General features: G+C 45.7%; 3 protein-coding genes across 7 annotated transcripts in view; 2 read left to right on the plus strand and 1 right to left on the minus strand.

Moving 5' to 3' along the window:
• The window catches only part of SHMT1 (serine hydroxymethyltransferase 1), a 5,761-nt gene extending 3,954 nt beyond the window's left edge, over positions 1–1,807 (minus strand). The window contains exons 1-3 of the mRNA XM_032125418.1: positions 1,788–1,807; positions 449–566; positions 7–152 (exon numbers count right to left, since the gene is read on the minus strand). Coding sequence (XP_031981309.1) covers positions 7–152; positions 449–541 — 239 coding nt within the window. The 5' untranslated portion in view covers positions 542–566; positions 1,788–1,807. The remainder of the gene's footprint in view (positions 1–6; positions 153–448; positions 567–1,787) is intronic.
• Positions 138–4,887, plus strand: LOC116451745 (chemokine-like receptor 1). Of its 3 annotated transcripts, XR_004243322.1 has the most exons (3): positions 2,081–2,746; positions 3,281–4,574; positions 4,722–4,887. XR_004243322.1 is itself a non-coding variant. In XM_032125421.1 (2 exons), the coding sequence occupies exon 2, from the start codon at positions 3,298–3,300 to the stop codon at positions 4,381–4,383; it is 1,086 nt and encodes a 361-aa protein (XP_031981312.1). In that variant the 5' UTR covers positions 138–222; positions 3,281–3,297; the 3' UTR covers positions 4,384–4,887. The 3 variants fall into 3 exon arrangements, 2 of the variants coding, with proteins under 2 accessions (XP_031981312.1, XP_031981310.1); XM_032125421.1 differs by lacking the exon at positions 2,081–2,746 and adding an exon at positions 138–222 and having other exon boundaries at positions 3,281–4,887; XM_032125419.1 differs by having other exon boundaries at positions 3,281–4,887.
• A 6,739-nt stretch (positions 4,888–11,626) lies between these two features.
• Positions 11,627–26,519, plus strand: PRPSAP2 (phosphoribosyl pyrophosphate synthetase associated protein 2). Of its 3 annotated transcripts, none has more exons than XM_032125786.1 (12): positions 11,634–11,770; positions 13,913–14,031; positions 14,460–14,610; positions 15,734–15,786; positions 15,912–15,978; positions 16,911–17,083; positions 18,011–18,126; positions 21,588–21,643; positions 23,920–24,068; positions 24,569–24,639; positions 25,176–25,322; positions 25,832–26,519. In XM_032125786.1, exons 3-12 carry the CDS (start codon positions 14,492–14,494, stop codon positions 25,988–25,990), a joined length of 1,110 nt encoding a protein of 369 aa, XP_031981677.1. In that variant the 5' UTR covers positions 11,634–11,770; positions 13,913–14,031; positions 14,460–14,491; the 3' UTR covers positions 25,991–26,519. The 3 variants fall into 3 exon arrangements, with proteins under 3 accessions (XP_031981679.1, XP_031981677.1, XP_031981678.1); XM_032125787.1 differs by having other exon boundaries at positions 13,913–13,975; XM_032125788.1 differs by lacking the exon at positions 13,913–14,031 and having other exon boundaries at positions 11,627–11,770.
• Positions 26,520–27,344: the final 825 nt, after the last annotated feature.

Here is a 27,344-nt window from a genome sequence, read left to right on the forward strand (position 1 = left end):
CCATACCTCTGTCCTGGGTAACCCTCGGAGTATTTGTTGTTCATGCAGGATCCCAGGGCCTCCAGGACCGCTCGGCTTGCGAAGTTCTCCGACGCGATTAACTCCAGCCCCAGCCTCTGCCGCTGCTTCTCCTTCTTGATGATGCTGTGCACCTTTGGGAGAGGAGAGAAATGGCTTCACCCGTGCTGGCTCTGCATGGAGACGTGGATTCTTCACCATAGGGTATGTATAGGAGAGGGTACAGGGCTTGGATAGGAGCCTGGAAAGGTGCTGGAGAAGGGAGATGCGATCCCTTCTTGGTACAGCTGATCCCAACCCGTCACAGAGAGGGCACAGAGGATGGATGGGTTCCAGCAGCCTTGGACCCTGGCTTGAGGAGGTCAGCATCCCCACAGCTGGCTGGGAGATGGACAAAGCAGCTGAGCAGGAGCCAGGAAGGGGCTCTCACCTCCGGGTCATTGGTTTCGAGCGGCTCCATCACCATCTTGTTATGGGAGGCCCAGAGCTCGGCGCTGGGGAGGCCCTGTGTTGAGCTTGCCATGGTGCTGCTGCTGTGTCCAAGTCACCTGCCAGGGGAGAGGGGAGTCTGTGGGATGGCAGCAGGGCTGGTGCCTCCTCATCTCCCTGTGTGCTGCCTGCTGCCATCCCACATATTCCCTGAGAACAGCCGTGGGCTGTTGGGTGAGGAAAACACACACAACCCTCAGGCATCCCCTGCTGATTTAAGATCAGTTTGTTAATTACAATGCTTTGATAATTTCTGATACTCTCCCATCGCCACCCCTCCCTGAGCTCCCCCTGCCCATCTTAGCAGTGCCTGATGTTTAATTTCAAGGGCAGTGAAGTGCTCCTACCCACAGATCTCAATTTTAACACACATTGTGATGCCCAGCACGCTTAAACCTCTTGGCTTCTTTCCCTTGGGCAAAACCCCAGCAGGTCAGAGTCCTGCCCCAAACCCTGACTGAAGCATCTTGTGCAGTTGAGAGGCCCCGACAGGCAGCAGCTCTGCCTTTGCTTGGCTCCATGGCATGTGTGATGCCCAGGCCTGGCAGGAGCCCTCTGGCCCAGTCAATGCCACTGCTGCTCTTGGGGAAGGAGTAACAGCCCAGCTGCTGTCTTGGCAGAAAACAATGCATCTTTTTTTACTCGTTAACCCCGCAAGGACGGGTGAAGGACCGTGACCAGGTTATTAAGCAATCCCACACGGTTTCCTTGTGCCAAGCTGCCAAAGTCCATTCATGCTGCTCTTGCTGGGCAGGGATGCTCAGCCATGCTCTGGCCCAAGTCCAGATCTCACTGGCAAGGTGGGAATCCTCACTGCCAGAGAGGCTGGGCTGGGCAAAGGGCTGCGAGGGGAAGTGCTCTGGCTCTGAGCAGGATGTCTGGGTCCTGCATATCCCCCCAGTACAGTCTGCAGCAGCATTCGCACTCACTGCTTTTGGCTCAGGGGGGACAGAGCTCCCATTCCCAGTCAGGATGAGACCCTCCCCATCATGTCCCTCTGATAGTGGACACCAATCCAGCCCTGGCAGTTCACCTGTTGAACCCCTTCCCCGAAGCTCCAACCCCACCTAGTTCTGCACCCCCTGTAACCTGATTCCATCACCTCCCACATCCCGAGAGGCTCCCGGTGACGCGCCCCGGGCGGCGGGGACTGGCGCTGCCTGCCCGCTGTTCCCCGCAGCAGGATGCCATGCCATGCCGTGCCGTGCCATGCCGTGCCCTAGCCCTGGCCTCCCCGCGCCGCACGCCCCGCTCGGGCCCCGGCCCCGCACGATCCTTACCCGATCCTGACTCCGCTCCCGCGCGGGAGCCCGCGCGCTACCATAGCCCGGCCGGGCCCCGCCCCTCGGCGCCGCGACCAATCAGCGCCGCGCCGCGCCCCGGGACCGGCGGCGGGGAATACGCTCGGGAAGCGCCTGGACCAATCAGCGCCGCGCTCTGCCCGCTCCCCGCCTCCCATTGGCCTGCGCCGGGGCGGGGCTGGCGGCGCGGCCCGCACGTGGCGCCCGGGGCGCGGGTGACCTTGGCCGGGCCGGGAGGGGCGGGGGCCCGCTGCTGTCACCCCTCTGCCGTCACCCCTCCTCTGCCTTCACCCACAGCTCCAGCCCTGCCCGCCGTGCACCCGCAGGTGCTTCTCCCCCAGCCCTGCGGTGTTCCCACTGTCCCGCGACTCCTCCCATGGGCCAAAGGATGGGACTCCCCCACACCCTGCACCGGGCAGAGAGCACTTCTAGGCACCCCAAGATCCCCCAGCCAAGACCCTGGATCCAGGAAAGCTGGTGTGCCAGGCCATGGCACAGGTTGGGCACGGTGCTGCTGGTGTGGGGAGCAGAGCGGGCCCTGTCCCCGCTCGCGGCAGGGCAGCCCCGGTGACCCGGAGGTATTTCCGGGTGCTCAGGAGGGAGAGCTGCCAGGGGGATGAATGGTGCAGGCAGGAGAGGGGCCGTGTTTTCTTCATTCTCCAAGTCTGAGTTAGTGGGTGGGCTTGGCCAACCGGCCTCAGGGAACCTTGCACCCTCTGGGGCTTCAGGGGTTAAATCAACACACCACAAATTGAGGAAGAAGATTAGAGAATAAGTGATCCTACTAAATTCCTCGTGATCCCAAGCCATGGGAAAATGGGGCGAGGCAGGGTGAGTCACCCTGGAGAGGAGCAGCAGAAGGGGAGTCAGCCAGGAGGTGAGACCACCAGATGTGGGCAGAGCAGCCAAGGAGCACCACCGTGAGTCCTGCTGCCAAGGCAAGTACCGGGATGAGCCGGAGACATGAGATGGGCGTGCTCACCAAGAGGGTAGTGGGTGGGTAAACGGACAATGGTTACACTTGGATACAGCTTGGGTGTTCTGCACTTAGAGTTCACCTCCCTGGAATGGGCTTGGTGAAAAAATAGTCTGTTAACATCAACGTTACCAGTCTAGCTAGTTTTTGTTGTCATAATTCGTTACTGGTCATCCAAAGAGGACTTGTCAAAGTGGGGGATCTGGGTTTCCGTGGTTCTGCTGCTGGCCCATGATGGGTTGCTGCTGTGGGTAGTTGGATGAAGGTGGTGTTCTGACAGCACCAACACCAAGAGCAAAACGGGGGCTGGTTTCTCTGGTCAAGGTGGTTTCTGCAAGGTGCAGCTGCGCATGCTGTAGAAAAAGACTTTATATCAATTATAAATGAATTTATCTAATCTTGTTTTTCATACACATTTTATGCACAGTTGCTTGCAAAGATTTTCACCCCTCTTGAGCCGTAGGAGCTGCAGACAACAGTGCTGTTGTGATTTCAGGTCTTGGCTTGCTAGTGATGGACAGCACCTCTTCTTCCCCTTCGCTCTTCTCTGCCAGCTGCCCCACAGAGCAGCCTGAGAATGCCACTGACCATGACTACTACTCTGGCCTCCAGAAGACCATGCACATCCTCTCCATGGTGGTGTACAGCATTGCCTGTTTGCTGGGGGTGACAGGGAACGGCCTCGTCATCTGGATTGCAGGCTTCAAGATGAAGAAGACGGTGAATTCCGTCTGGTTCCTCAACCTGGCTATTGCTGACTTCATCTTTACCTTTTTCCTGCCCCTCAGCATTGCCTACACTGCCCTGGGCTTCCACTGGCCGTTTGGGAAGCTCCTGTGCAAGCTGAACAGCACCATCGCCTTCCTCAACATGTTTGCCAGTGTCTTCCTCCTGACGGTCATCAGCATTGACCGCTGCATTTCCGTGGCCTTTCCCGTCTGGTCTCACAACCGCAGGAGCCCAGAGCTGGCGGCCAGGGTCGCACTGGGGACGTGGGTCCTGGCTCTCCTGCTCAGCTCCCCGTACCTCGTCTTTCGGGACACTGTGGTCAGTTCCAGGAACGTCACCAGTTGTTACAATAATTTTGCGCTGTCCGATGACTACACGTCTGAGGCAACGCGCCAGCTGTGGAAGATGCGGCACAAAGTGATGATCATCACGCGATTCTTATGTGGGTTCCTCATCCCCTTCATGGTGATTCTCATCTGCTACAGCGTTGTCGCTGTCAAGCTGAAAAGAAGGCAGTTGGCCAACTCTGCAAAGCCCTACAGAATCATCATTGCTGTCACAGTCTCATTTTTCCTTTGTTATTTCCCCTATCATGTCTTCTCCTTGCTGGAAATATCCAAAAACTCTTCCAGCCATGAGATGAAATTGGCCCTTTACATAGGGATCCCCTTGGTTTCCAGCCTTGCTTTCTTCAACAGCTGCATCAACCCCATTCTGTACGTCTTTGTGGGGCCGGATTTCAAGGAGAAGTTTCGCCAGTCCATCCTGTCGACCTTCGAAGGGGCCTTCAGCGAGGAGTCGGTCCTGGGCAGCCTGACCAGCCGGCGCAAGTCCAGGTCTGCTTCAGAAGTGGAGGTCCCGAGGGTCTGAGCGGGCTCTGGTGTGGAAGGGGCCGTTCTTTTTCTGCAATTTCCCTCATTTCAGAGCTCAAATCATGGGACTGGGGACTGTGAAGGGCTGCACATGCTAACAAGCTGTGATCTCATGTTTTGGAGGTATCTCAAATATGTTATGATTTAACACACAGTGGGAATGGAAGAACTCTCCAGAGCTGCAGCAAGGTGGGTCAAAGTAGCAGCATTTTACTCCTTGTGCCTTTTGACTCTTGTTTATGGATCCTTTATAGAAAAAGGGTTAAATGCAATGGCTGTATGTATGTTTGTAGGGAATGGAATAGTGAGTAAGACACTCATCTTTTCTCTCCTCAGGCAGGACAAATCAGTGGTCATGCTGTTACTCAGATTTGATGTACAGCATAACTTGAGCAATGCTTGTCTCTGTGTTTGACATGTTTCCAGCCCTTAAATAGCAGAGATCTGATATTTTATGCTGGTGGTGAATGAATATTAATCCCCAATAAACTTGTGTAAAACATTCCCAGCCTGTTGTGTTGCCTGTGGGATAAAACACTTGATCCAACCTGACCGAGCAGGTTCCTCTTTGGTAACAGAACAAGTAGATAAAAAGATTAAATACCTAGAATTTGGAAAAAAACCCACTGGTATTAACAGCAGCTCTATGAGTGAGGCAAACAGGACATGACCTGGGTGTGGGACTTGCCTGGGGTACATGGATCTCATTGCCAGACCATGGTTATGGTTTATTATTGGGTTTCAGACCTTTGGGTACATTTGAAAACCAGTGATTGGGAGGAGGAAGAAGAGCAAATGGCTGAGCTGAGTCTGGTCAAGTTTCATGTTTGCAAACTGTCCAGGATGAAAGTGGTGGGGATTTTCTTCACAGGCTTCAGCAGCCTTTGAAACCTACATTTTCGTGAGTAGAAAATGTTGGTCAGGTAACAGGGAATGATAGCACAGCATCCTCAGCAGCTGAACGAGCAGTGGCTGTATCACACCTCATTCTCCTGCCCTACACAATTTATCTGTAAAATAGTCCAATCTACCAATTGTCCTGTTCATCCTGTCAGAAACCTGCCTTGGAGCCTCCCTGCTGCGGTGGCTGGAAAATCTCTGACTCCCAGCTGGAACGTAGGAATTTACACGTACCTCACTGTTCTGCATGGATGACGTTACGAGTGAGAGCTGTCACTTGAACGTGTTGGGGATTAATTACGGGCCTGCTGGGCCATGCAATATTGAATGAAGGTCGTGATCCTAAAGGCACACATGCACTTAACCTTACAGTCATGCACAAACCCGCTGAGAACACGGAATGTAGTATGGTCATCATATGTCAAGCTTGAGTGAACAGAGAGATTTAACCTTTGCCACAAATTGCTGCCTGTCATGCAGATAAAACTGCAATGTTTGCTATGCAGCACGTAACTCTGGAGCTATTTACTTGCTCCTGGAGGTAAACTACAGCATCGATTGCCATGTCAAGGTTGTGCAGATCCACGTTTGCTCTTTCTGGTTTTCCTTATCTGTTTGCAGAATCCACGTAATTCCTTGCGACAAGAGTCTCCATGAGTGTTGGACCAAGGCCTTGGACTCCTGTCTTGCCTCTCTCCTCACCCTGGCAGCCTTGAAAGTCAGGATTTGAAATATTGACCTGGTTTGTGATAGGAAAGAAAGCAATTTTCTGGGTCATTTGGAGATCCAAGGTGGGTACAAATTCCCATGGGACAACGTGATTTAAGTGAAGCAGAGTGTCTGGCAAATCTAAGGAATTACCACTTGAAAAGCCGTAGGTAACAGAGCAGGATGAGCTTGAGATAGAGATGGATCTGTCATCCCAGGTCTGATCCCTGCCCTTTGTGCAATGGGAAACAGTGCTGACAGCAATACAGGCCAGGCTGCCAAGGGACTGGTTCCAAGATAAATCTCCCATTGTATCAAGTTCCCTCATATTCAGATTATCTCATTATCACAGGGATAATTGTCAGTCCCTCATTCCCAACTAGGAGGCAGGTCATTCTTTCTGATATTTCCATTTGCCATATGCTTATCTAGAAAAGCCTGAATGAAAAAAGGGGGGAAATACTTTCCAACAGACAATCCAACAAGGCTGAATGGCTGCTTGGCAGCTGTGCCCCACTCTGACGCAGCTTTGCTTTCAAGGCTCTTTCAGATGCCATGGGATGGGTGGAACAGCCTGAACCCCCCAGTATTTGCAGTCATTGAGAAAGGTGCTGAACCCGCTGCCCTGCTGGTGTGAGGCCTCATTGGTCCTGCAGAGGGGCCGATCTGACAGTCCCGCTCCTACAAACAGTGGGCTGGGATGGGCAGAGCCACTGGGGTGTTCGGGGTTCAGGCATTGAGGTGTGTGTGGGCCAGCCTGTGCATGGAGAGATTTAGCTGAGAGAACAAGCAAGTTTTTAGCAAGCATTTAAGTCAGGGATCTCACCAGAAGCAGCTGTTGCTGCGTTGCTTTGGAGGGGAGACTACTGCAGGTGACTCTGGAGGTAGGAGAAGCTGCAGAGATGTCAGGGAGGAAACCAGCCAAGGAGGACATGGCAAGCAGTAACTTAAGAGGAGAAAGTATTTTCTTCCTGGGACCTGGATGACAGCATGGAGATAAAAACTGGGCTCAGAATAGTTAAGAGGAAAGAGGAGGGAGTGGGAGCTAAGACAGCCTTGAAAGTACCAGCAGGCTAGTGAATGCAAATGAATGGGAGGGACAGTGCAGCAGGTGAGGAAATTCTTATTAAGGAGAGCTTAATGAGACAATAAAAGCCTCTGGGAAGCCTCATAGCCCCCACGCCTCTCTTCTGGTGAGACTTTTCTGGTGAGTAAAATTTTTAAGTGTCCCACTCTTGAACTTGGGGAATTGACTTGTTTGATGAGGCCAAAGACAGTGCACAGAGGTCTGAGAGCAGAACCTCTTCCAGAGCTTGCTGCAATGAGACAGGAAATAATACAGTGAGTTAGAGGAGAGGTACTTGTAAAAAGCTTCTCTGTGAAGGAGATGTTAGTAATAGTGTCAGGAAGTGGGGTAAACACCTAGGTAAGGCTCAGCCTTTTTTTGGTGTAGCAGCTGGGTGAAGGTCCCACTCCCAGCACAAGTGTTAATCTGCTCTTGCTGATCCAGGGCTGGTCCTGGTTGGCACCAAACTGGGAGGATATAGGATGCTCTCTGCTGGTTGTACTTTGCTGATTCTCCCTGCACCTCTCCCAGCTCCTGCTTAGTGTATGGGCCAAGGCTGGTACGAAATCTTTCTTTACAGCCCGCAGTTGTGCATGCAAAGCACAGGACGTGCTCTCATACACTGAATTCTGCTTTAATCTGCAAAGTTGCTCTACAGTGACCAAGTCAGCCCTTCCTGTGCTCACTAAATGCCTGCACAGAGTATGGTGCCTGTGTGCTCTTCGGAAAGAACCTGCAGCTTGGTGAGGCAAATGGCAAATCACACTGGGACCCAGTCGGTAGGACAAGGAGGAATAGGGCACTAGCTAGGGTTTGTGACGGATTGTGTAGCTGTTCAAATTCCCTACAATGACATGATTCCACTCTGCAGTCCAACCACTTTTTTCTAAAGGCCAGTCAAAGGGCAAACCACACCTGTAAACATCAGGTGATGGAGGTGAACAGGATGTTACACAGACTTTGCAGGACAGAGCTGCCCACACACAGTAAAGCAGAAGGAATCTGTGTACCAAACAAGAGGCACCACCGCCCGCTTTTGTTTCAGGGCAGTGTTTGTCCAAACCCTTGCCCTAATATCCACCTCGAGCCATCTGTCTGTGCAGGACCTGTCACACTCCAGGTATTCCCACAAACCTCTTGTCTCCTTGTTGGGAGGCTGGTTGGAGATAACCCCGTGTCTGTGCCAGAGCTCATGCAGCCAATCTGTTAAACATTACAGACAGACCCAGAACTGGGAGCGCAGTTGGAAACAGGAAAAAAGCCCTGAACTCGGGGAGTCCTTCAGTCAGAGCTTTGTGACTCAGGGGGGAACAGGACTGTGACAAATGAGTCTGTGCCTGTTTCCCACAGACGGCCAAGCAGTAATATTTGATAAAGCAATGAGTGCTGTCTACTGCCAGAGCCCTTCACACAGAGAAGACACGTTTCCTGCTCCAGGACCTTTATTAATGCCCTTTGCTTCCCAGACATAGGGAATGCTATTTCCAGATCACTCCCAAGATGCAAAATTACACCTCCTTCCATCAATTCCAAAATGCATTTATAGTTGCTTTGAGTGCTGCCTCCCTAGCTGAGTACTATCCAAGGCAGAATATTCTGGAAACTGGACACAGTTGTCCCTCAGGCAGTAAAGCTGAAGGCAGGGGAGCAGGGAGGTGATGGCTTTTGGTCTGTGCTCAGTGTGTGCTGCAGAACCTCCCTGTGGGCTCAGAGGGGCTGTGCAGGGTAGAGGATGTTTTTGAGATGCCTTTATTTGTTGGGAGAGACCAAACCTATTCACAGAGCTCTGTCAGGATCAAATCAGAGCGTTTCTTTGGTGCACCATGTCTGATAGTTCTCATTATCAGGTGGTTTGGTATGTGAGCTTTAATACCCACTTTTTTTTTAAACAAAACCAACTCCAAACAAACAAACAAAAGCTAACCTGGCTGAGCAGTGATGGATGGAGCTCAGGAGCCTGTGTGACAGCAGTATTTATCTTCTCTCAGGTGATGGATGCAAGCTGTCGTCCAGCCCAGTGCTGGATGAGCAGCGCCCTTCACCTTGGCTGGACTAGGTGTAGTGTGGTGGAGTTTTTTTGCACATCTCTGCTTGCCAGGGTCACGTCTGGATTACGAACAGCAAATCTCTGTGAGCCAGTATGTTCACACCCAGAAAATTTTCAGAATTCCTTAGCTGGCTGCTAATTGAATCATTGTAAATGAAATAAAATCTGTGTGCTCATCTTGGAGTTTGTTGAACTCTTAGTGTTTGGATAGAGTATTGTCAAATTAACAAATCCCTCTCGCTTGGGAGCTGAGATTTAAACTGGTGTTCCTCTGATCAGGAAGACAGAGGTGAGAAAGAAATTGATTCTTTTTTTCCCCTAAGAAAAACAAAGGCAGTAGCCTTATAAAAAGGATCGGAAGACAGAATCACTTAGTTCCTGGTCCTGTGGTTTGCTTAAGCAATGTCAGGAATTTGGGGCAGCACAAATCAAACAGTCAGCAAATTCTGAGTGCCCCAGGGTATTGAAAAATGCTTCTGGGGAAGGCTGCTAATTGCATTATGGGTCAGTGCTTCACCATGTGTTGTTTCTGGTTGTTCTGCATTAAACTGCTCTGCCACACCAGCCTGTAGCAGAATCCTGTGAGGGAGACCTATGCAAAGAGAAATCTCTGCTGCTCTGTGAAGAGGCCAACAAAAAGCTCAACCTCCTTCCTTTTTGTCCTAAAAGCCCTGAAACAAAAAAACCCCACCTGCTTGGGTCAATGATCCTGAATCAACTGTATGGCAGCACCAGCCTGGAAGCAGAAAAACATGACTGGGAATGGTGGGGGTGGCGATTTGGACCTCAGAGCAATTTGGAAGAGGATGTAGGAAAGGCAGAGGATCACCGCAGCATCTAAGAGGCTGATGGCCTCTCTGCTCACGTATTTCACCCATGTCCTGGCTTTGTGAGCCTGCAAGTGGAGTGCTCGACATCTGCTCCAGGGCTCCAGGTTAAATGGCTTCTCCTTCCCCAGCTCCCAGTCTGCTGAGAAAAAAATTGAAAAAGGAGATGAAGAAGTCTTGGAATGTATGAAGCAAGAAGCAAATGTGAAATCTGGGGAAAACACTGGCCTGTGAATATTTAAAGTGGAAAATGCAGCTTGTACTGGCGGAAATGCGGTTTCAAACTATGAATTTAATGTTGTCCCTTCGCAGGCATGTTTGGTGAGCTGGCCTGTGGCTTTTCCTCCTCTTTTATGTTAAGGACAGAAATATCTGCTGGGATCCTCAGCCTTGCTCCAGTGCACCCTGCAGTCCAGGAATAATCAAATTTAATTGCTTTTTGTGAGAAAAGCTACAGCAGAAAGTACCTGATTTGTAGCTTTATGGTAAATGCTAAAATTCTGATCCATAAAACGCTGTTCAACTGGGGTGTACTGAGAAGTGTCATTTAAAACAGGTTCTAACTGCGCAGTCTGGGGAAAAAACATGGTGTTTGGGTTTTGCATTTAAAGGAGGGATGTATGTCTGTGTGGGATGACTGTAATTTCCTCAAAGCAGTTTTGTCATAGATGTGTTGGGATAAAGCTTTTTTTTCTTTTTAAACAGGGTGACTGAAATAAGAGTCTCATTTCAGATGTCAAAAGAATCTTCATGCAGTTCAAGCCATGTATGTGGCAAGGCGAGTCCTGAGAGGACTCTGGATAAATCGTGTATGCTTTTGACAAGGAATTGAGAGGCCACTGATAGTTTTTGTTCTTAATTTACTTTCCAGAAATGCCTCTTTTTCTATAAACACTTTGCTGATGGCAAAGGCCTGGTGGTAGCTTAGTGTCCAGCAGGGATGGAGAGGACCGGCCCTAGAGATGGAAACACCTACAGCAGCGTGGCAGCCGCCTGTCCATCCCTCTGGTGGGGATGCAGGTGTGGGAGCTCCAAAATAATGGCACCCTGTGGACGTCGTCACTTTATTCACATGGATTTTGCACCAGGGGTAATTTTTGGTGGGGAGGGGCAGCTGAATTACGGTGTTGAGGTCCCCACATTATCCCAGCTGGGGACTCAGATGTGTCCTCCTCTTTCCCAGCAAAGGGCAACAAGGCTCGTGATGGGTCTAGAAAATATATTTTATGAGGAATGGCTGAGCTGGGTTTGTTTAGTCTGGAGGATGCTCAGCCTCTCATCGTTCTCTTCAACTCCCTGAAACGATGTTGTAGTGAGGAGGGGGTTGGTCTTGGAAACGGCCTTAAGATGAGACACGGGAGATTCAGATTAGATATTAGAAAAATTCTTTTCATTGTCCGTGCGGTCAGGCATTGGAATAGGTGCCCAGGGAGGTGGTGGAGTCACCATCCCTGAAGGTGTTGGAAAAGGCATTTGCCGCTGGGTGATGCGGTTTCGTAGTAGTGCTGGCTTGATGGTCAGACTGGATGATCTTGAAGGTCTCTTCGAACCCTCCTGATTCTAAGATTCTGTGATTCCAAGACCCCGTCCCGCAGCCCCCGAGCGCGGCGGGGGAAGGGGGAAGATGGCGCCGGGTCCCCTCAGCGGCGAGGGGGGGGCGGGGGGGGCGTCGCCTCAGGCCCGCCCCGCCCGCCCGCGCTCCCTCCCTCACGCCCCGCCGCCATCTTGCCCGCGGAGCACCGGAGGGGCTGAGCTCCGTCGCCGCCTTTGCCTCTCCCCCTCCTTCCCCTCCGGCCGGGGCCGCCTTTTCCCGGGGCCGGGGGGCCGGAGTCGGCAGGTAAGGCCTTCAGCGAGGGGCACTCCCACCCGCTCAGCCCACTTCAGCCGGCCGTGTGGGGGCAGGACGTATCCCTTCCCCACACGGGGTTCCGACCCCTGAGGAATGGGCTACGTCGCCCTCCCCTCAGGGGATGGAGACCCTCTCCTGGGCGGCCTTTTTTTGGGGCTGCTCGGGCTCCCCGCAAGCCCCACAGGTGAGGGGCACCGGCGTGGGGCTGCGGCGTGCCCGGGCCGCTCTCGGGGAGGAGGGATGGGATCCACAGGGACCACAGGGCCTGTGTAACCCACCTGGAGCATCTGAAGGACTGGTAGGGAGGTGGAAGGGTCTGTTAGCCCAGGGGGATCGGTGAGTTTGGAGGGATGGGAAAATTCCCTCTGGGGAGATTGGTGAGAGGGTGCAGATTCCCTCCATCCCATGGGGTCCATTCCTTAGTACCATGGTTATCCCATCCAGTTATTCCTGCCTCTGTTGCTTTCTGTGTGGACATGCTCAGTTCATGGAGGCGTAAAGCCGTGTGTGCCCAGTAATTGTTGTGCTCATCATGATGTGTCTCTGTAATTGTGTGCAGCACAAAAGGAAAGGCAGGAGTTTGTGCTGCAGCCTGTTCTTGATGCTTGTGTTCAACCGTGGAAGGTTGGCCCATCTCAAACCAGAGGGTTATGGTCCCGTGTACCCCTGTGGAGTCATGTCTTTGCACATCTAATAAAGTTCTGTGAGCTTGCTTTCATCCCAACACCTGTTTGAAGGTTGATATATCCATATGACTCTTGAAATGCAACTTCCCTGCCCACACACACCATAGCCCACTTGTAGCTGCTGAAGTGCATCCACAAGAAAGTCCTTGACCTATAGTTATGTGAAGAGCAGTGTTCACTGTTGCTTGTAAATACATCAGTATCTTATTGTGGTGTAAAGTGCACCCTCAGCAATAGTTGGGAGCCAACAACTCATCTTTTCAGATTTCATAATGCTCCTCATTTCTCTAATCCATGAAACAAGGCACATAATTGGATAAAAAATATGCCATCTGAGCACTCTATGGATGCTTTTAGTAACATGGAAAGGTGCCTCCACGCTGTTCCCATCCAGGCACATAAGCAGGGTGCTCTCATGTGATGGTCTGAGACCTAAAAACATTTCAGGTCTGTGCTCACTCTGGTGGATCCAAGATGGATCTTGAGCACTGTCATGAATATTTGATGTGTGGTGGCCATTAGTTGACAGCTGGGAGTTGCAGAGAGTGAGTGAGCAGCAGAACAGAGAAACAGTAGCTAGGAAATGGGGTGGTTTTAGGTACTTCATTTGAGAGGGATACTGGTCTTGCTTTAGGGATATGGGGAGCCCTTCTGGTTTTAGTGCAGTGAAACATTCAGACATTCTGGGGGCTGAAATGGTCGCTGTTTGTGCTCGGTCTCAGCACAGTTTGGATGTTTCTGATGACAGGCTGGTTTTCATTCACAGCAGTTGAGCAGAGCTCAACCTTGGCATCAACAGATTTTTTGTTAGGAGGTTCCTGACTTGGCTTTGGCTCTTCATGAGAGTGAATTGGGTTCCTCTGCCAAAGATAAACTGAGTGAGACTGTGTCTGGTTGTCAGAGAGGTGTGAAGGAGTTTCATTACAGACCTAGCCAGCTGTTCCTGTAAATACAAAACTCTTGTTTTTCTTTTAGTTGCTGTTTTGGAGTACTTCATTGGTGATACATCATCAGCTTTTTCTAACCAATTACATGTGCCTATTAGATAATTCTGTTTCTCAGCAGGGAGATGTTTACCAGGAAAGAAGTTACTGATTTAGCTGTAACTTTGAATTATGCCAGTCACATTTAATATTTCCAGTCCCCTACATAATACTGAAATGGATGACGAAGGATTGGATTATTTATACAGCAGAAGTGAAGTGCAGCAGGATTTTGAGTTGAATGCTGCTTCGATCTATCCAGGGCTGCTGGTCAATGTGATCCTTTCTTTCCTTTTATTTGACTAAAATTTTATAGTAGAAGTAACCATGAAAATGTGATTTACATAGCATAATAAAAAGATGGAATCACATCAAATCCTTGGCGAGATTAGTGCCTTTATTTGAAACATAAAAACAAATGATACTGATTTCCTCCTGATATTTTTCTCCTGTTTTCACAGGAGAAATATTGCTTTCAAAGAATGACAACAGCTGCTTCAGCAAGTGGATTTGCTGTGCAAGAGGTCATTATTTACAGCTGCCAGCTTTATTGAATTTTCCTTACATTTCATCCTTATTTGTAAGTTTATAAGTTACTGCGAAGTGATGAACAGAGACTCAGCTATGGAAATAGATTCTTCTAGCCAGGACCCAGGAGCTCTTTGAAGCTCAATTCTACCCGACTGTCTTTGTGATCTTGGAAACGTCAATAAACGTTGCTCAGTTCTGGAAAATGAACTGGACAAGCTGATGGAAAAAAGCATCAGTGTTATGGGATGATAGCCTGAGGAAAACAGTTAAAAAGGCAAAAACCTGTTGGTGCTAGAAGGGGATGTTGTCTTGGGGGATCTTTGGAGAGCTGTAGGGAAGCTATTAAAGGGGGGATAACAGATACTAAGGATGCTGGAATATCCAGGCTTCTGGGAAACTGCATTTTCTAAACAGAGAAAATGTGTTTATTTTTTGTGGTTTTTAACATGGATTTAACATGGATTTGATCTCTTGCAGTCTTACAGAAGCGGCAAAACAACTTAGGGTTGATGTTTTGTGTGCCATCAACTGAAATTGGGGCCATCATGAATATCACCAAGGGTGGGCTGGTGCTGTTCTCAGCTAATTCCAATTCCTCATGCATGGAACTGTCCAAGAGGATTGCTGAGTAAGTAAGGTCTGCAGGGAATCTTGGGGTCTTGGGGTTATTCTGATGGGACTTGTTTTAGTGGACGCTTGATTTCCCTATTTAAGGAAAGTTACGTGGGAAAACTGCCGTGGTTTGCAAGAATATGGAGTGTGCTCTATTACAGATTGTATTTCAACAGCTCAATAACAAAGAGACTAACTCATGTTTGAATTGTTCCATGGCAGGTTGTGATTGGCTGCAGCATTTTATAGGAAACACGGGGGCTAATTAATGTTTGGATGGTGTTATATCATCATGGCAGAAGTTTTCTTACTCCTTGTACTGGGTTTTTTTTTTTAGGCAGGAAAACTATATCCCTCCTGCTCACTGTATGTTTTGGATGGGAACATTCCTTTAGCTTAGGTCCATGAATAGCTTCAGCAGAACTTTTAGGACTTAAGTAAATTTTTACTGTGCTAATTAGGATGTGTAAGTTTACTGGGAATATTGGACAGGATGGATTTCTTCCAGAGGCCTATTTACCCAGAGTTAGGTGTGATAGGATGAGAAAGGGGGATGCAGAGGAACTCAGGTTACATGTGGAAAGAATTTGGGCCTGAGTGCAGAGTATACCCTGGTCTCCTTTTTGTAGTGATGGGGTCTTGCTAATGCTGACAAGGGATAAATACAGCAGATATTTTTCTTCCGTTATCCATAATATAGTGCCTGCTACTCTTTCCTCTTCACTCTGCATTGAGTTTTTTCTAGAGAAGAATGATTTAAAAGTGGTATTTTTAAGTATTGTGCACATGTAGGTTGCCACACGTGTGTGTGTATATATATATATATATATAACAGGAAATATATTAAAAATTAGAAAATGTTACATGCTTTAGTATTCCAGCGTTTTTCTCCTGCTTCTTGTTCTGAGCTTGACTTGAAAATAAGTTTAGCATAGTCTGGAGTGCAGCTTTTGGAAATTGTAGGTGCTTTTTAAAGAAATGTTCACTGTAATTACTGGTTTTATGGTTTGGGATTTTCTTTCCTTGGTTTTCTCCCACGGAATGCAGCCTTTTCAGTAACTATTGCATTATATGGGATTTACATTGGTTTTGCCCTTCCTTTCCCCTTATTGACTTGCACCTTTTTTCTGTTCCCACAGACGCTTGGGAGTTGAGATGGGGAAGGTTCAGGTTTATCAAGAGCCAAACAGAGGTGAGCATTTAGTTAGCAATACTGGAAATGTACCTGAGGCTGATTTGCATGTGTTGGTTCCCCTTTTCTTAGACTCTAAAAGGAGTTTTGCTCTTGCAAATATTACATATTTCTCTTCTTGGCAGAAACACGAGTGCAGATTCAGGAGTCTGTGAGAGGAAAGGACGTATTTATCATCCAAACAGTTTCAAAGTGAGTAACTGTTTAAAGACCCTGTGCTAGCATTTGATGTGGGCTGTCCATAGGAATGCTTCTGGTTTTCATTTTTAATCACCTTTTATGTTTGTGATATAGTGTAGTAAGTTTAGATTAACTAGATAGAGGCTTTTCTTTGTGGAGGGTTTTTGTTATTGGTTTTGTTGGGTTTTTTGTATGTACACAAAGACAACTTTGGCATAAGCTAACTACTGTTATTTTAATTTTTAGTGAATATATCTATAAAACCTTCCCCTTGATCTCTGCATTCTTTCCTTAAGTGTATTCTTTTGCTTATGTCATTCTCTTTAAACTCTTCTCTTTTCAGCTCCCTATCTCTAGCACTATCACAAAGTTCTAGATGTAGGAGGAATGTTTCCTGGGCAATGTGTCCTGTGATTCAGAAATTCTTTAATTTTATGTGAGAAGAACTTCACAAATGCTTAGACTTTTTTTAGTGGGAGCAGAAATAGTAGATCTGAGTTGATGACCAGGTCTCTAAAAAAGTGCCCTCTTCATCTCTTCATTTAGTGCAGAGAATAGATGCTAATTATTAAGTATTTAGCCTGTTGTTGGCTTGAACAATAGAGGAATATGTTGTAATATATGATGTTTTCTTTAAAAATCTATGTGGAAAAAGTGATATTGGAGATGAATTATGGGCTACTTTGTTACAGCAACCTGGTATAACAAAAACTGCTGAATTGTCCAAAATAGCCAATTAAAGAAAAATAGAGAAGTGTAATTTTTGTGAAAAATTAAAATGCTGCATCCAGGGCACTTGTCATTCCGAGGGGCACAGCTGAATTCTTAGTGATGTTCACTCAGTCAGCATACTTTGGTATGAAATCCCTGGAGTGGGTGTAAATACTGTGTTGAATGCAGGATTTTTGTGCACCAGATACAGAAGCAGATGTTTCTCGTTGCAGGGATGTGAATACCACAATCATGGAGCTCCTGATCATGGTGTATGCCTGTAAAACCTCCTGTGCCAAAAGCATTATTGGAGTGATTCCTTACTTCCCCTACAGCAAACAGTGCAAGATGAGGAAAAGGGGCTCCATTGTCTCTAAATTGCTGGCCTCGATGATGTGCAAAGCTGGTAAGAATGTGGCTGTCCTTAAATAATCAGGGCAAGGGGGGCTCCTCTGTCAGCTTCCAGGTTTAGGGAGATCTGTGCACAAATTTGGACTCTGCTTAAAAATAACTGCCAAGCTTTTAATGTGTTTAAAACCTACATAAAAAGGAGAATGTAATTAGAAATGTTTCCAAATGATGAGCTCATGAAAAACCCAAATTTGGTTACAACCATTTTACATTGAGTTGTGCTGAGCTGGCAAAATTAGTCTTCTGGGCTGAGCTGCTTTGGACTGTGGTATCCACCTCTCATAATACCATCCTTTGCCTTTCTCACAGTCTGAAACAGTTTTGCCTTGTCATTTCTGGCCTGTTTTTTACTTGTTGGATGAATGCACTTTGTCCTTTACATTTGAGACCATGTGGGAGAATGAGATTATTCATTTTCACAGCCTTCAGCACATTTTCTGCTCCTTTCCTTTCACTCTCATCCCTGGGAAAAAACAGGCAGTTATAACAAACTGTGTGATCTGGGTTGTTATTTTGGGAGAAGTGGTTTTTGATTAGGAGTTTGGCCCATTTTTCAGGAGTTCAAAACTCTGATGAGCATGCCAGGGTCTTGCTGTGGGACATGGGACAAATCAGTGCTTCCATTTTGTCCCATGTCCAATGGAGAAGGATCTTGCCTGCCTCAGTGTGGCACTGCAGAGTCAGTTATGTGCAGTGTTCTGAGGTTCCTTTAAAAAAGTCACTGTAGAAGTCTCAAAACATATTAGTGCCAGCGTGCTTAAGAGTAACATAATTTATTATGTACTTTCACTTAGTGTTCTCATGCAGCTTAGAGATTTTCTGGATAAACTGCAATGAAGTGAAACTTAGAAAAAGAAAGTATCTCTTCTCTCTTACTGTTCTTGATGTGCTTCTCTGTAAGTTTTATTATTCTGTTCTAAAGGACTAACTCATCTTATTACCATGGATCTACATCAGAAGGAAATTCAGGGTTTCTTCAATATTCCAGTTGATAACTTGAGAGCATCCCCATTTTTACTCCAGTACATCCAAGAAGAGGTGAGGAAGGCCTGTTATTCCAGTTTGTTTTTTAAATTCTTTTTTTGTCATGTCTCAGGGCATCTGAAACAAATACCTCTGAAAAGATTAACTCTTCAAACTGAATTTTAAGGGGGAAGGGTCGTGTTGGGGTAGGGAGTGGTGTTGGGGCTGGTGGTTCTTCTCTTCCCCGCGTGTTTAACTTCTGCTTTCATGAAGAGCTGGTGTTTTCTTACTCATGCAGCGATGCTGTTTTTCTTTTAGATATATTCCCCTAACACTGAAAAAAAATAGGATTTTCTTGCTCTTGATGTTCTCTTCCTTTCCTATTTCTAGTTTCCTTGACATTCATAGGATGGGCTGCTTGTGTGGATATAAATTTAAATCACATAATAAGAAACACTTTGGAGATTGTAAACTATGAGAGAGCCATTGATTGTACTCCGAAAGTAAGACTGGTGGGTGGAAATCTTACCCACTGTTTGTTCAGTCTGCATGTCTTGACTTGAGGAGCTTAACTTGGGATGATCTCTGCCTCCATTTCTCCATCCTATTTTTATAAGGGTTTTGAGAAGTGCTACTGGTAGATTCACCTATACAAAATATATAAATGATAATTGTAGGTATAAGATGCACGTTAAGCCTCTGACTAATGGTAATTTGGAATAAAGCAAGTGCTTTCTTCCTGCTGAGAGAAAAGGTTTGGCTCACTCTTGCTTTTGAATCCAAGCTTTTTCTTTTTATAGAGATAGGAATGCCTCAATGTAAAAAACAAAACACACCCCACCCCGCCCCCTTAAAGAAACCCAAACCAACATGATTTTGTTATGACAGTATTAAAATCTGTTTGGGGAATCAATTAGCATTTGAGTCTCTTATTATCATTTCATTTGGTAATAGAGTCAAAGAGGATGGCAGAACAAAACTCCAGGCTCTGGCTTTGGCACAGTCATTCATCTTGTGTTTGAGGAGAGAAGCGTTGCACATTGTAAGCACTTCCTAACTTAAAAGAACAAAACTGGAAAACCAAATACACAGATGCAAGACAAAGTTGTGCTTTTATATGTTGCTTAGAAGTGTGGTTTATGGTTGATAACAAGATCATGGTCCTGATTTGGTCTTGAAGCACATTTTGATTCCTGAGCTTTTAATGGTTTATACAGAATTGTTGCAGCTTTGAGTCTGGCGCTGCTGTGCAGTCTAACAAATGACCATTTGTAGAGATCTGAAGTATATGTAGAGAATTCTTGAAAGATACTTTCAGTTCTTCATCCTTCTGCTCATCCATGAGGGGACTTTCTAAAACCAGAGTTAACTGAATGGATCTGATCACATGGGATCTATACTGGCAAGTACCTTCACCAGCCAGATCATTTATAGTATTTTTGCTTAAAACTTTGATCCCTTGCTGCTCAGGAGGAATTTAGTATTCATCTCAAGTTCCTGGTGGCCACAGCTTGCTGGATATCCTGCACTGGGAATGCCAGAGCTTTCAAAGCAGAGCAGTTGTGATGGGATATACTGAGGAGCATGAAATGGAGTCTGGTTTGATAAGAATGAAGGTCACTTAAAGAACATTTCATTGAACGTTATGAGAACGAGGGCTTGTAGTTGTTGCCTGTTGGAAATTTATTCCTAGATGTGAAGAGAATCACTTGCTATTCTGGGATGAAGACACTCCAGTCAGTGAAATCCTGTGATAGTAAAATTTTCCTCTGTATGCCTGGCAGATGTTGGATACTTGGTGGCTTCTCTTTCCTTTGCGCACGTGTTAATCCCAGAGTGACGTAGCCCTTTGTTACATGGACTTGTTGACACCTTAATGTCTTTTGGATGACATTTCTGACTTTCTGACTTCATTTTTGAAGAGCTGAGAACAAATTTGGTAATTTGGCAGGGGAAAAATGAGGCAGTGATGTCTGAACAAGATCAAAGCCTTTATTATGTCAAGTGACAGGCCCTGCCTTGTCCATACCTTCCGTCATGTTAATCTTTGTAGCCTCTTGTATAACTCAGTGTTTATAAAGGACAGAACATGCTGAATTCCCAGTTTATAGGTGGAGTTACTAACATTGTGGATTATTAATGTTGCCTGACGTCCTCAGAAAATTTCTTACTTTCAGTTGGCTGAACCCTTGCCCAAATTCAGAACTTATTTTTTCTTTCCCATGCCCATGTCAGGTAGAGCTTTTGGAAATACTCAGCCAGTGCAGTGTGTGTGTTTGAGGATAAGATTGTGGAAGAACTTACTTTGCCTGTGTTTGCAGAAACCCCAAGTATTTCTGTGCTCTGAAATGGGTATTTGACGTCTGCCAGCAAGGTGGTGAGCTGCAGGACAGGGTGTCATCCCCACAAATCTGTGAAATTACATCCCTAACAGATCAATTTGCAGGTATTTCGTGAAGAGTCTTCCATCCCTTAACACTGGAATTCTGAGGACTGGGCCTGCTCTGTAGGACTTTGCTGTGATTTTTGGATAGGATGACAGACAGGTTCTCTTTAAGCTGCTCTCCGTAGAGATGGATCATCCCAGGGCAGCACAGTGAAGGAAAAGGCTGAGTTTGCAAGGAGTGGGGTAAGATGAGATACCAGAGGGAGTGTAGTTGTAGTTGCTGTTGGAAAGGAGGACTGGAAGTGTGAATGGTGGAATGCTTGAGAAGGTACAGACAAGCAAGATAAGTCTGATGTGGAGTCACTGTTTGTAGGGAAAATGGAGATGAGGATAAGAAACTTTCGAGAGATGGGGACTAAAATGCAGGTTAAATGTGGAACAGGAGTCTGGAGTGAAAAACCAGTATGAGAATGGGGCAGGGGCAGCAAAAACTGAGGAGCAGACTGTGCTTGTGAAGCCTGACTGAAACACCTGTGAGATCTCAGAGGGAAACCCAGACTTCCTGGCCTCGTCCCTCTGGTGCTGTCAGCGTTTGCGGCAGCATCTCCTTATGTTGACACCAGCGTGGAAGAGTTTGCAGCACTATGAGACTGTGCCTCCAGGATCAGTGCAGTGACTGTGGAAGTTCTATCCCTTCTGATCATCCATAGAAAGAGTCAGTGTCATGTGATGGGAGAGGTGTGACCTCTCTTGGGGTACTCTATAAAGCAATAGGAAATGGTAAAATGCTGGTTTTTAGTGATTAAAGACAATTTACGTTGAACAGGAAACTTTTCTTTGATGGTTTCCTGTTTTTTTTAACACTTGTGGGTGTAACCCTGATGTCCCAAAGCAGTTACTTTTCTGTTATCTGTACTATAAAATGGGGTTTATGAAAGGTACAGTTTGAAGTTAATATGTGAATTTTCTAAATACCTGTTTTTACTGAGCTGTCAACCCTAATCATGTACCATGGATTCTGAGGTTGCTTTCTTAGGTAAAATGTTCAATGCTTAAAATTATTCTGGCAAAATAAACTTCTCTGATTCTTACTGAGTTTAAATTTGTCTAAAGATATGAAGTAGACATTGCTATCTGTTATTTACTACAGATACCAGACTACAGGAATGCTGTAATTGTGGCCAAATCTCCTGCGTCTGCAAAGAGGTGGGTAAGATCTGCTCTCTTGCCTTAGAGCAGGAAATCTGTCGGGATTTTGTTCTTAGGATCAAGTGAAGGACAGATATCCAGTAATTAGGAGATGCAGCCTTCACACCCCTCCCAATTCTGCTCTGTCAGCTGTGTAGTTTTTACATCATCACTGTAATCATAATAAATCTAAGGAGAGTAAAAAAAAAAACAAAAACACACAAAAGGATGGGTTAAATCGGTGCAGTGCTTATGGTAAAGGTTTTTAATCATGTTATATTTGTGTGCATTTACATTATAAATTTCCTGCTGTAAATGAGGAAAAGTGGCTGGAAGTGTAATGCCATTAATCCAGATGAGTTTCTTAACATGGGCATAACTAAGAACATGGTTGATCAGATCCTAAATACAGATGGTGAGACTGGGTTTGCTGTTTGAAATGATTGTGTTTGTGAAGTCTTTGGTGGTTGAATGACTGTTCTTAATCCATGAAGCTTTTTAGTTGACTGTTCCTAAACTCTGGAATTACAGTGCTGTCAGCAGGCACTGCAAGAGCTGGGTGATGGTTTAAGAGACGCTGTATTTGCTGTGCTGACAAACCAAGAGTTTGTTGAAAAGTTATTTAGACTTCCATACCAATGAATTGTGATACTCTGTGTTTTTCTTACTTTATGTAGCAAATCACCTTTTGTCATCTTTTTCTCCAACAGTACTTTTTGTGATTTCTTTTGTTTTGGCCAGGTAATTTTACATTTGTTTCTTTTCCATTTCTTGTCCACAGTGTCAGTATTGCCTCTTGGGTGGAGGCAGGTGTTTGTTGCAGCATTTTAATGCTTATCCAGTAATTGTCAATGCCAGCAAATAGATGAGTTGCACATCACACAGTGATTTCTGGAGGAGAGGATCCCAGAACTGTATTGTTTAGCTTCTTCACATGTTCCTATGAGTATTTAAGGCAGTATTTGAGGAGTTACATTGTATTGGGAGAAGGATGATTGGATGTTTCAGCCTAATCCAGGCTGAAAACAATCTAGGAAGAGACTTTTGATGAATGCCTGCTTGTGAAAAAGAACCCATGCGTGGTGAAGTTCAGAATGTCTCTGTGGTTTCTGAGCTCACTGGAAAATTAATAAATCATTTTACTGTTACTTTGAACTTTATTCAGTTTAATACTGCATTTTAAGGTAATTATTATGGTTTTATTGATACGGTTATGCCTGCTAAGTCGTAACTCTTAATGTTTGGAATAATAATTACCTGTAATTAACTACTTGCAAAAATAGTATAACTATGATAACCACAGGGTGGAAGATTCTTCATTTTTAATTAAATGAGTATCACGATGGGCAAATTATTCTCTGGACTTTTGATTGTTTGGATACTTAAACAAGGCTTAAGGATAGAGGAGGTTGATTCAGGCACAGGTCTGAGATGCTGATGTTAGAGCAGAGTGAATCACTCTGGATCTGCTGGGCTTGCTTGGACCAGAGGAGACTTGGATGGGTGGCTTAGGCAGGATCCCAAATCCTTGGGTGTGCAAAGTAAAGTGGGATGGATGTGCTAATTTGAATTTGCTGCTTCCAATATCTGGGATACAAATTCCTATTTTCCTGACTCTCTGCTTTTCCCACTCCCCCAGCTAACCTTACACTTCTTTACAGAGATTTCTAATTTTAGTTGAAGAAATACTGCACTGTGAAGGAACTTCATGTCAGCTAATTAAAAAATCCAAGCTGTTCAAGTGTGGTTTGTCAGGCAGAATGATCGTCTGGCTCCCCTTTTCCATAGGGTATCTCGGGTTATGTGTCAGCAGGTCAGGGATATTGTCTTGATTTAGTACTAAAATAAACAGGTGAACACTTGTTTTCTCTTTTCATGTGAATATTTTTTTTCCTATTAAATACAGACAATCCAGACATCAAGGCTGTTCTTGGTTACTGTTAAATGTGTCCTGCTAAAGCATGGGATCCCAAGGATGCTGAAGGCTAGGAAATGTTGTTTTGGCTGCTGGGCAAAGCAGAAGGGAGTAGTCAGCATTTTGTGACTTGCAGCATTTATCCTGTTGCTTTAAGGCCCATATGGGCACTTTGAAGGTTATTCTGACTTTAACAAACCTGTTAAAAACAAGATACTGAGAGACAACTGACTTCTTCCGTGAATTCTCCTAAAATTTTAGGATCATTTGACTTCCCTCTGAAACCTTAGAAATAAAATGGAAATAGATTAGGATTGTATATATGTGAATTATTTTAAACTTAACCTTTTTCTGGGTTCTTTTAACCCTTTCTCTGCAGGGCACAGTCGTTTGCTGAGCGCTTACGGTTGGGAATCGCCGTGATCCACGGGGAAGCTCAGGATGCTGAGTCTGACATGGTGGATGGTCGGCACTCACCTCCTACTGCCAAATATGTAGCTGCTATCCATCCCAGTCTGGAGATCCCCAGTAAGTAAGTGTGTGTGGGAAAGTGTTACCTCTTGTTTTCGTGGGTTTAGGGGTTGGGTCTGGCAGGGATGGATTGTCTAAAAGGAGTGGTTCTTCATAGAGGGAAAAAAAAAAATCTTTCCTGGTGGGGGGAAAAAGATTCTTTCTTGCTTGAGTATGGATGTGACCTACAGCTGCACCACCAAAACTGCAGTGCATAAACCCAGCTTGGGTGACTGAACTGGCTGTGTCTGCAAGCCACTCTGTTTCCGTGTTGAAATTAAGAATTAATAGAATTGGTAAACAATTCAGATATAAATGAATATCGTTAATGTTTTAATTAAGCTTTAAAAAATTATTTATGTATTAGAATCCTTCTGGTTTTCTCAATAATGCTGTTGAAATAGTTGCTGCTTCATGTCTTTAATAACTCCAGCAGCTATTTCCATACTTGGAAGTAAATTACATAAACTTTCTCCTTTCTCCTTTCTACCCCTCTAAAAACATTTACCATTAATCAGTGCTGATTCCCAAGGAAAAGCCACCCATCACAGTTGTTGGAGATGTGGGAGGAAGAATAGCTATCATTGTGGTAAGTGAGATGCCATCACTTCTCATAAATGATATTAAACATGTTAAAGTTTTAAAAATCGAGTAGCTGTTCTGTATCAGCCACTAAACTTTGGTTTCTGGTGGACTTCTGATAGCATGGAGCAGCATTGAGCACACTCACAAAGCTGACTGGGAGCAATGAAAGGATCCACTCTGGAAAGCAGCATTTGGACCTTGTTTCCATGAGTTTCCACTTCTACATTCCTGGAAGTGTTCAAGGCCAGGCTGTGTGGAGCTCTGAGCAACCAGGTCCAATGGAAGGTGTCTCTGCCCATGGCAGGGCTTGGAATGAGATGATCTTTAGGGTCCCTTCCAACCCAGGCCATGCTATGATTCCTTGATTCACTCATGATTTCTCTAAAGCAGAGTGTAATCTCTTACAAGGTTTGTCAAGGAAAAGGGCAATTTTCTGATAGTTGGGGTTTGTTACACTTGGTGAAGCTGTAGCATTAGTCAGACGTGTTGTGTTGATCTGTCTGATGCGGTGAACCCTCAGTGACTCTGGGATTTTGGCAGGATGACATCATAGATGATGTTGACAGCTTTCTGGCTGCAGCTGAGACCCTCAAGGAGAGGGGGGCCTACAAGATCTTTGTCATGGCCACCCATGGCCTGCTGTCCTCAGACGCTCCCCGGCTGATCGAGGAGTCTGCCATCGATGAAGTAAGTGTGGAGTCTGAGCTCTCATCAAATTATTTGGGGTATTTCTAAACTAGCAATTTTCTCCTGATTTGTTCATTGAAATATGCTGGCTTTAAGGATTTAGATGGGAGGCTCCTGGATTCAAGCTTTCCCACTATGGAATTGTGTGCTGGAATATTAGCATCCACATGTCCTTAAATTATAGCAGTGAGAAGTGGTGAGATGCTGGACTGTCAGTATCAGCACACCTTTCCCTTCAGTGGGTGGGATATTTTTGTCCCTTCCTCTGGGCCTGTGTGGCATAATGAATGAAAGGGAGGAGGGACAGTGCCTTTAGTATCCATGGATACATGAAATCTATGGCAACACATGGCTCTTCCTAAGATTGTGACCCTGACAGTAATGTAAAACGTTGTTTTGTCAGCCAGGGTGGTTTCGTGGGATCTGTAAAACTCCCTTTCACATTTCCAATATGAAAGGTGGAAAACACAACAGAGATACGTTTTCATGATCTCTTTTTCTTCCTGTAGGTGGTTGTTACAAACACAATTCCACATGAAATACAGAAACTTCAGTGCCCTAAAATCAAGACTGTGGATATCAGCATGATCCTGTCAGAAGCCATTCGCAGGATCCATAATGGAGAGTCCATGTCGTACCTTTTCAGGAATATAGGAGTGGATGATTAATGTTTCTTCCTCTAAAGAAATACCCCGGGCCAAACTGGAAGCAAACAGAGAACGAGCTGTGAAGCGTCGTGCTTACTTTAATATTTCCATTGAGCCACTTCTTGTTTTCTCTTGGTTTAAGTATCAAGGTAGAACAGTTTTTAAGACTTTTTTGTTTTGTTTTTTTTTTTTCTTTGCAGGGTTTTTTGGGGGGTGGGTGGGATAAACATTTTACAAAAAACTGTTCTAGTTGCTTTTAGGTTAGTTGCACTATACACAATGGAAAAATCCCACAAAACACTTGAGGCAAGAATTTGGCTTCTAAATTAAGCATTCCTTTTCCAAAGCTGCTTGCTACAAGTGCTTTAAACGATAACAAAATGAAGTGACTGTATAATATTTGCATTTTAAAAGCCAAAAAGGTTGTACTGTTGTATGCAGTTCAGTGATTTTGTAGGAGTGCTTTTATAGAAAAGCATATGGAATATGCACCTGTATTTATTTTCTGCGACAAAGAATAAAGACTTGTTTTGTGTGAGCTTTCTAAAAATGTTCATGTGCTGGTCCTTTATCTTCTAAACTGTGTGTCCTTAAGTATGGCAGGTGGATGTCAGGGAGCAACAGGGACTTGCTCAATGCTGCAGGTTGCCCAGAGAAGCTGTGGCTGCCCCATCCCTGGAAGTGTTCAAGGCCAGGTTGGACGGGGCTTGGAGCAACCTGGTCTAGTGGAAGGTATCCCTGCCCATGGCAAGGTTTTGGAGCGAGGTGATCCCTCCCAACCCAAACCATTCTGTGATTCATTGACTTGAGAATATTGTGGGCAGGGTGTAGGTTCCAGCTGGTAAAATCCAAGTCGGCTCATCACAGGTAAACTGGGGGGTTTTTTGGGGTTTTTTTTTGAGGTTTCTTGCCTGCCCTGAATGTGTTGATGAACTAAAAAAGATGCCATAGTGCAGAGCTGAACTTGTCCAGGTTTGTTTTCCCATCTCTCCTTGGGCAGGTGTGGGTGGAATGGCCAGCTGACTGCCAGGCAGCTCCCAGTCCCAGGGACTTCAAGTTCCCCACCTGTTGCAAAGAAAACAGTGGTGGAACTGATGAACATTTAGAGGTTGTTTGGTTTAATCTTTCCGTCATGTGCTACAAATGAGTATAAAGCTTTTGGCATGTTCAGAAGTGAAAATTAACCTTTGTTGACATCGTTTCTATGTTGGAGACAAACTTCCAAGGACTTTGGCGGGTTCATTGACGTTGAAAGATAAACCCAGGTGCTTTCCTTAATGTTAATGGATACACCAAGCTGACTTATTGACACGTGTGGGTACTTTGGATGTGTTAATGCAGGTCAAATTCCAGCCGAGCACTGAGGGGGAAGGTC

Source organism: Corvus moneduloides, chromosome 16 (genome assembly GCF_009650955.1).
Source record: "Corvus moneduloides isolate bCorMon1 chromosome 16, bCorMon1.pri, whole genome shotgun sequence".
Lineage (NCBI taxonomy): Eukaryota > Metazoa > Chordata > Aves > Passeriformes > Corvidae > Corvus > Corvus moneduloides.

What these genes read in the sequence shown, in the direction of transcription:
- PRPSAP2 (XM_032125788.1), top strand. Translation starts at nt 14,492, where the DNA reads ATGTTTTGTGTGCCATCAACTGAAATTGGGGCCATCATGAATATCACC. An exon ending in TCTCCTGCGTCTGCAAAGAG is followed by an intron (nt 21,644 to 23,919) that starts GTGGGTAAGATC and finishes CTTTCTCTGCAG; the next exon opens with GGCACAGTCGTTTGCTGAGC. An exon ending in TCCCAGTCTGGAGATCCCCA is followed by an intron (nt 24,069 to 24,568) that starts GTAAGTAAGTGT and finishes ACCATTAATCAG; the next exon opens with TGCTGATTCCCAAGGAAAAG.
- LOC116451745 (XM_032125421.1), top strand. Translation starts at nt 3,298, where the DNA reads ATGGACAGCACCTCTTCTTCCCCTTCGCTCTTCTCTGCCAGCTGCCCC.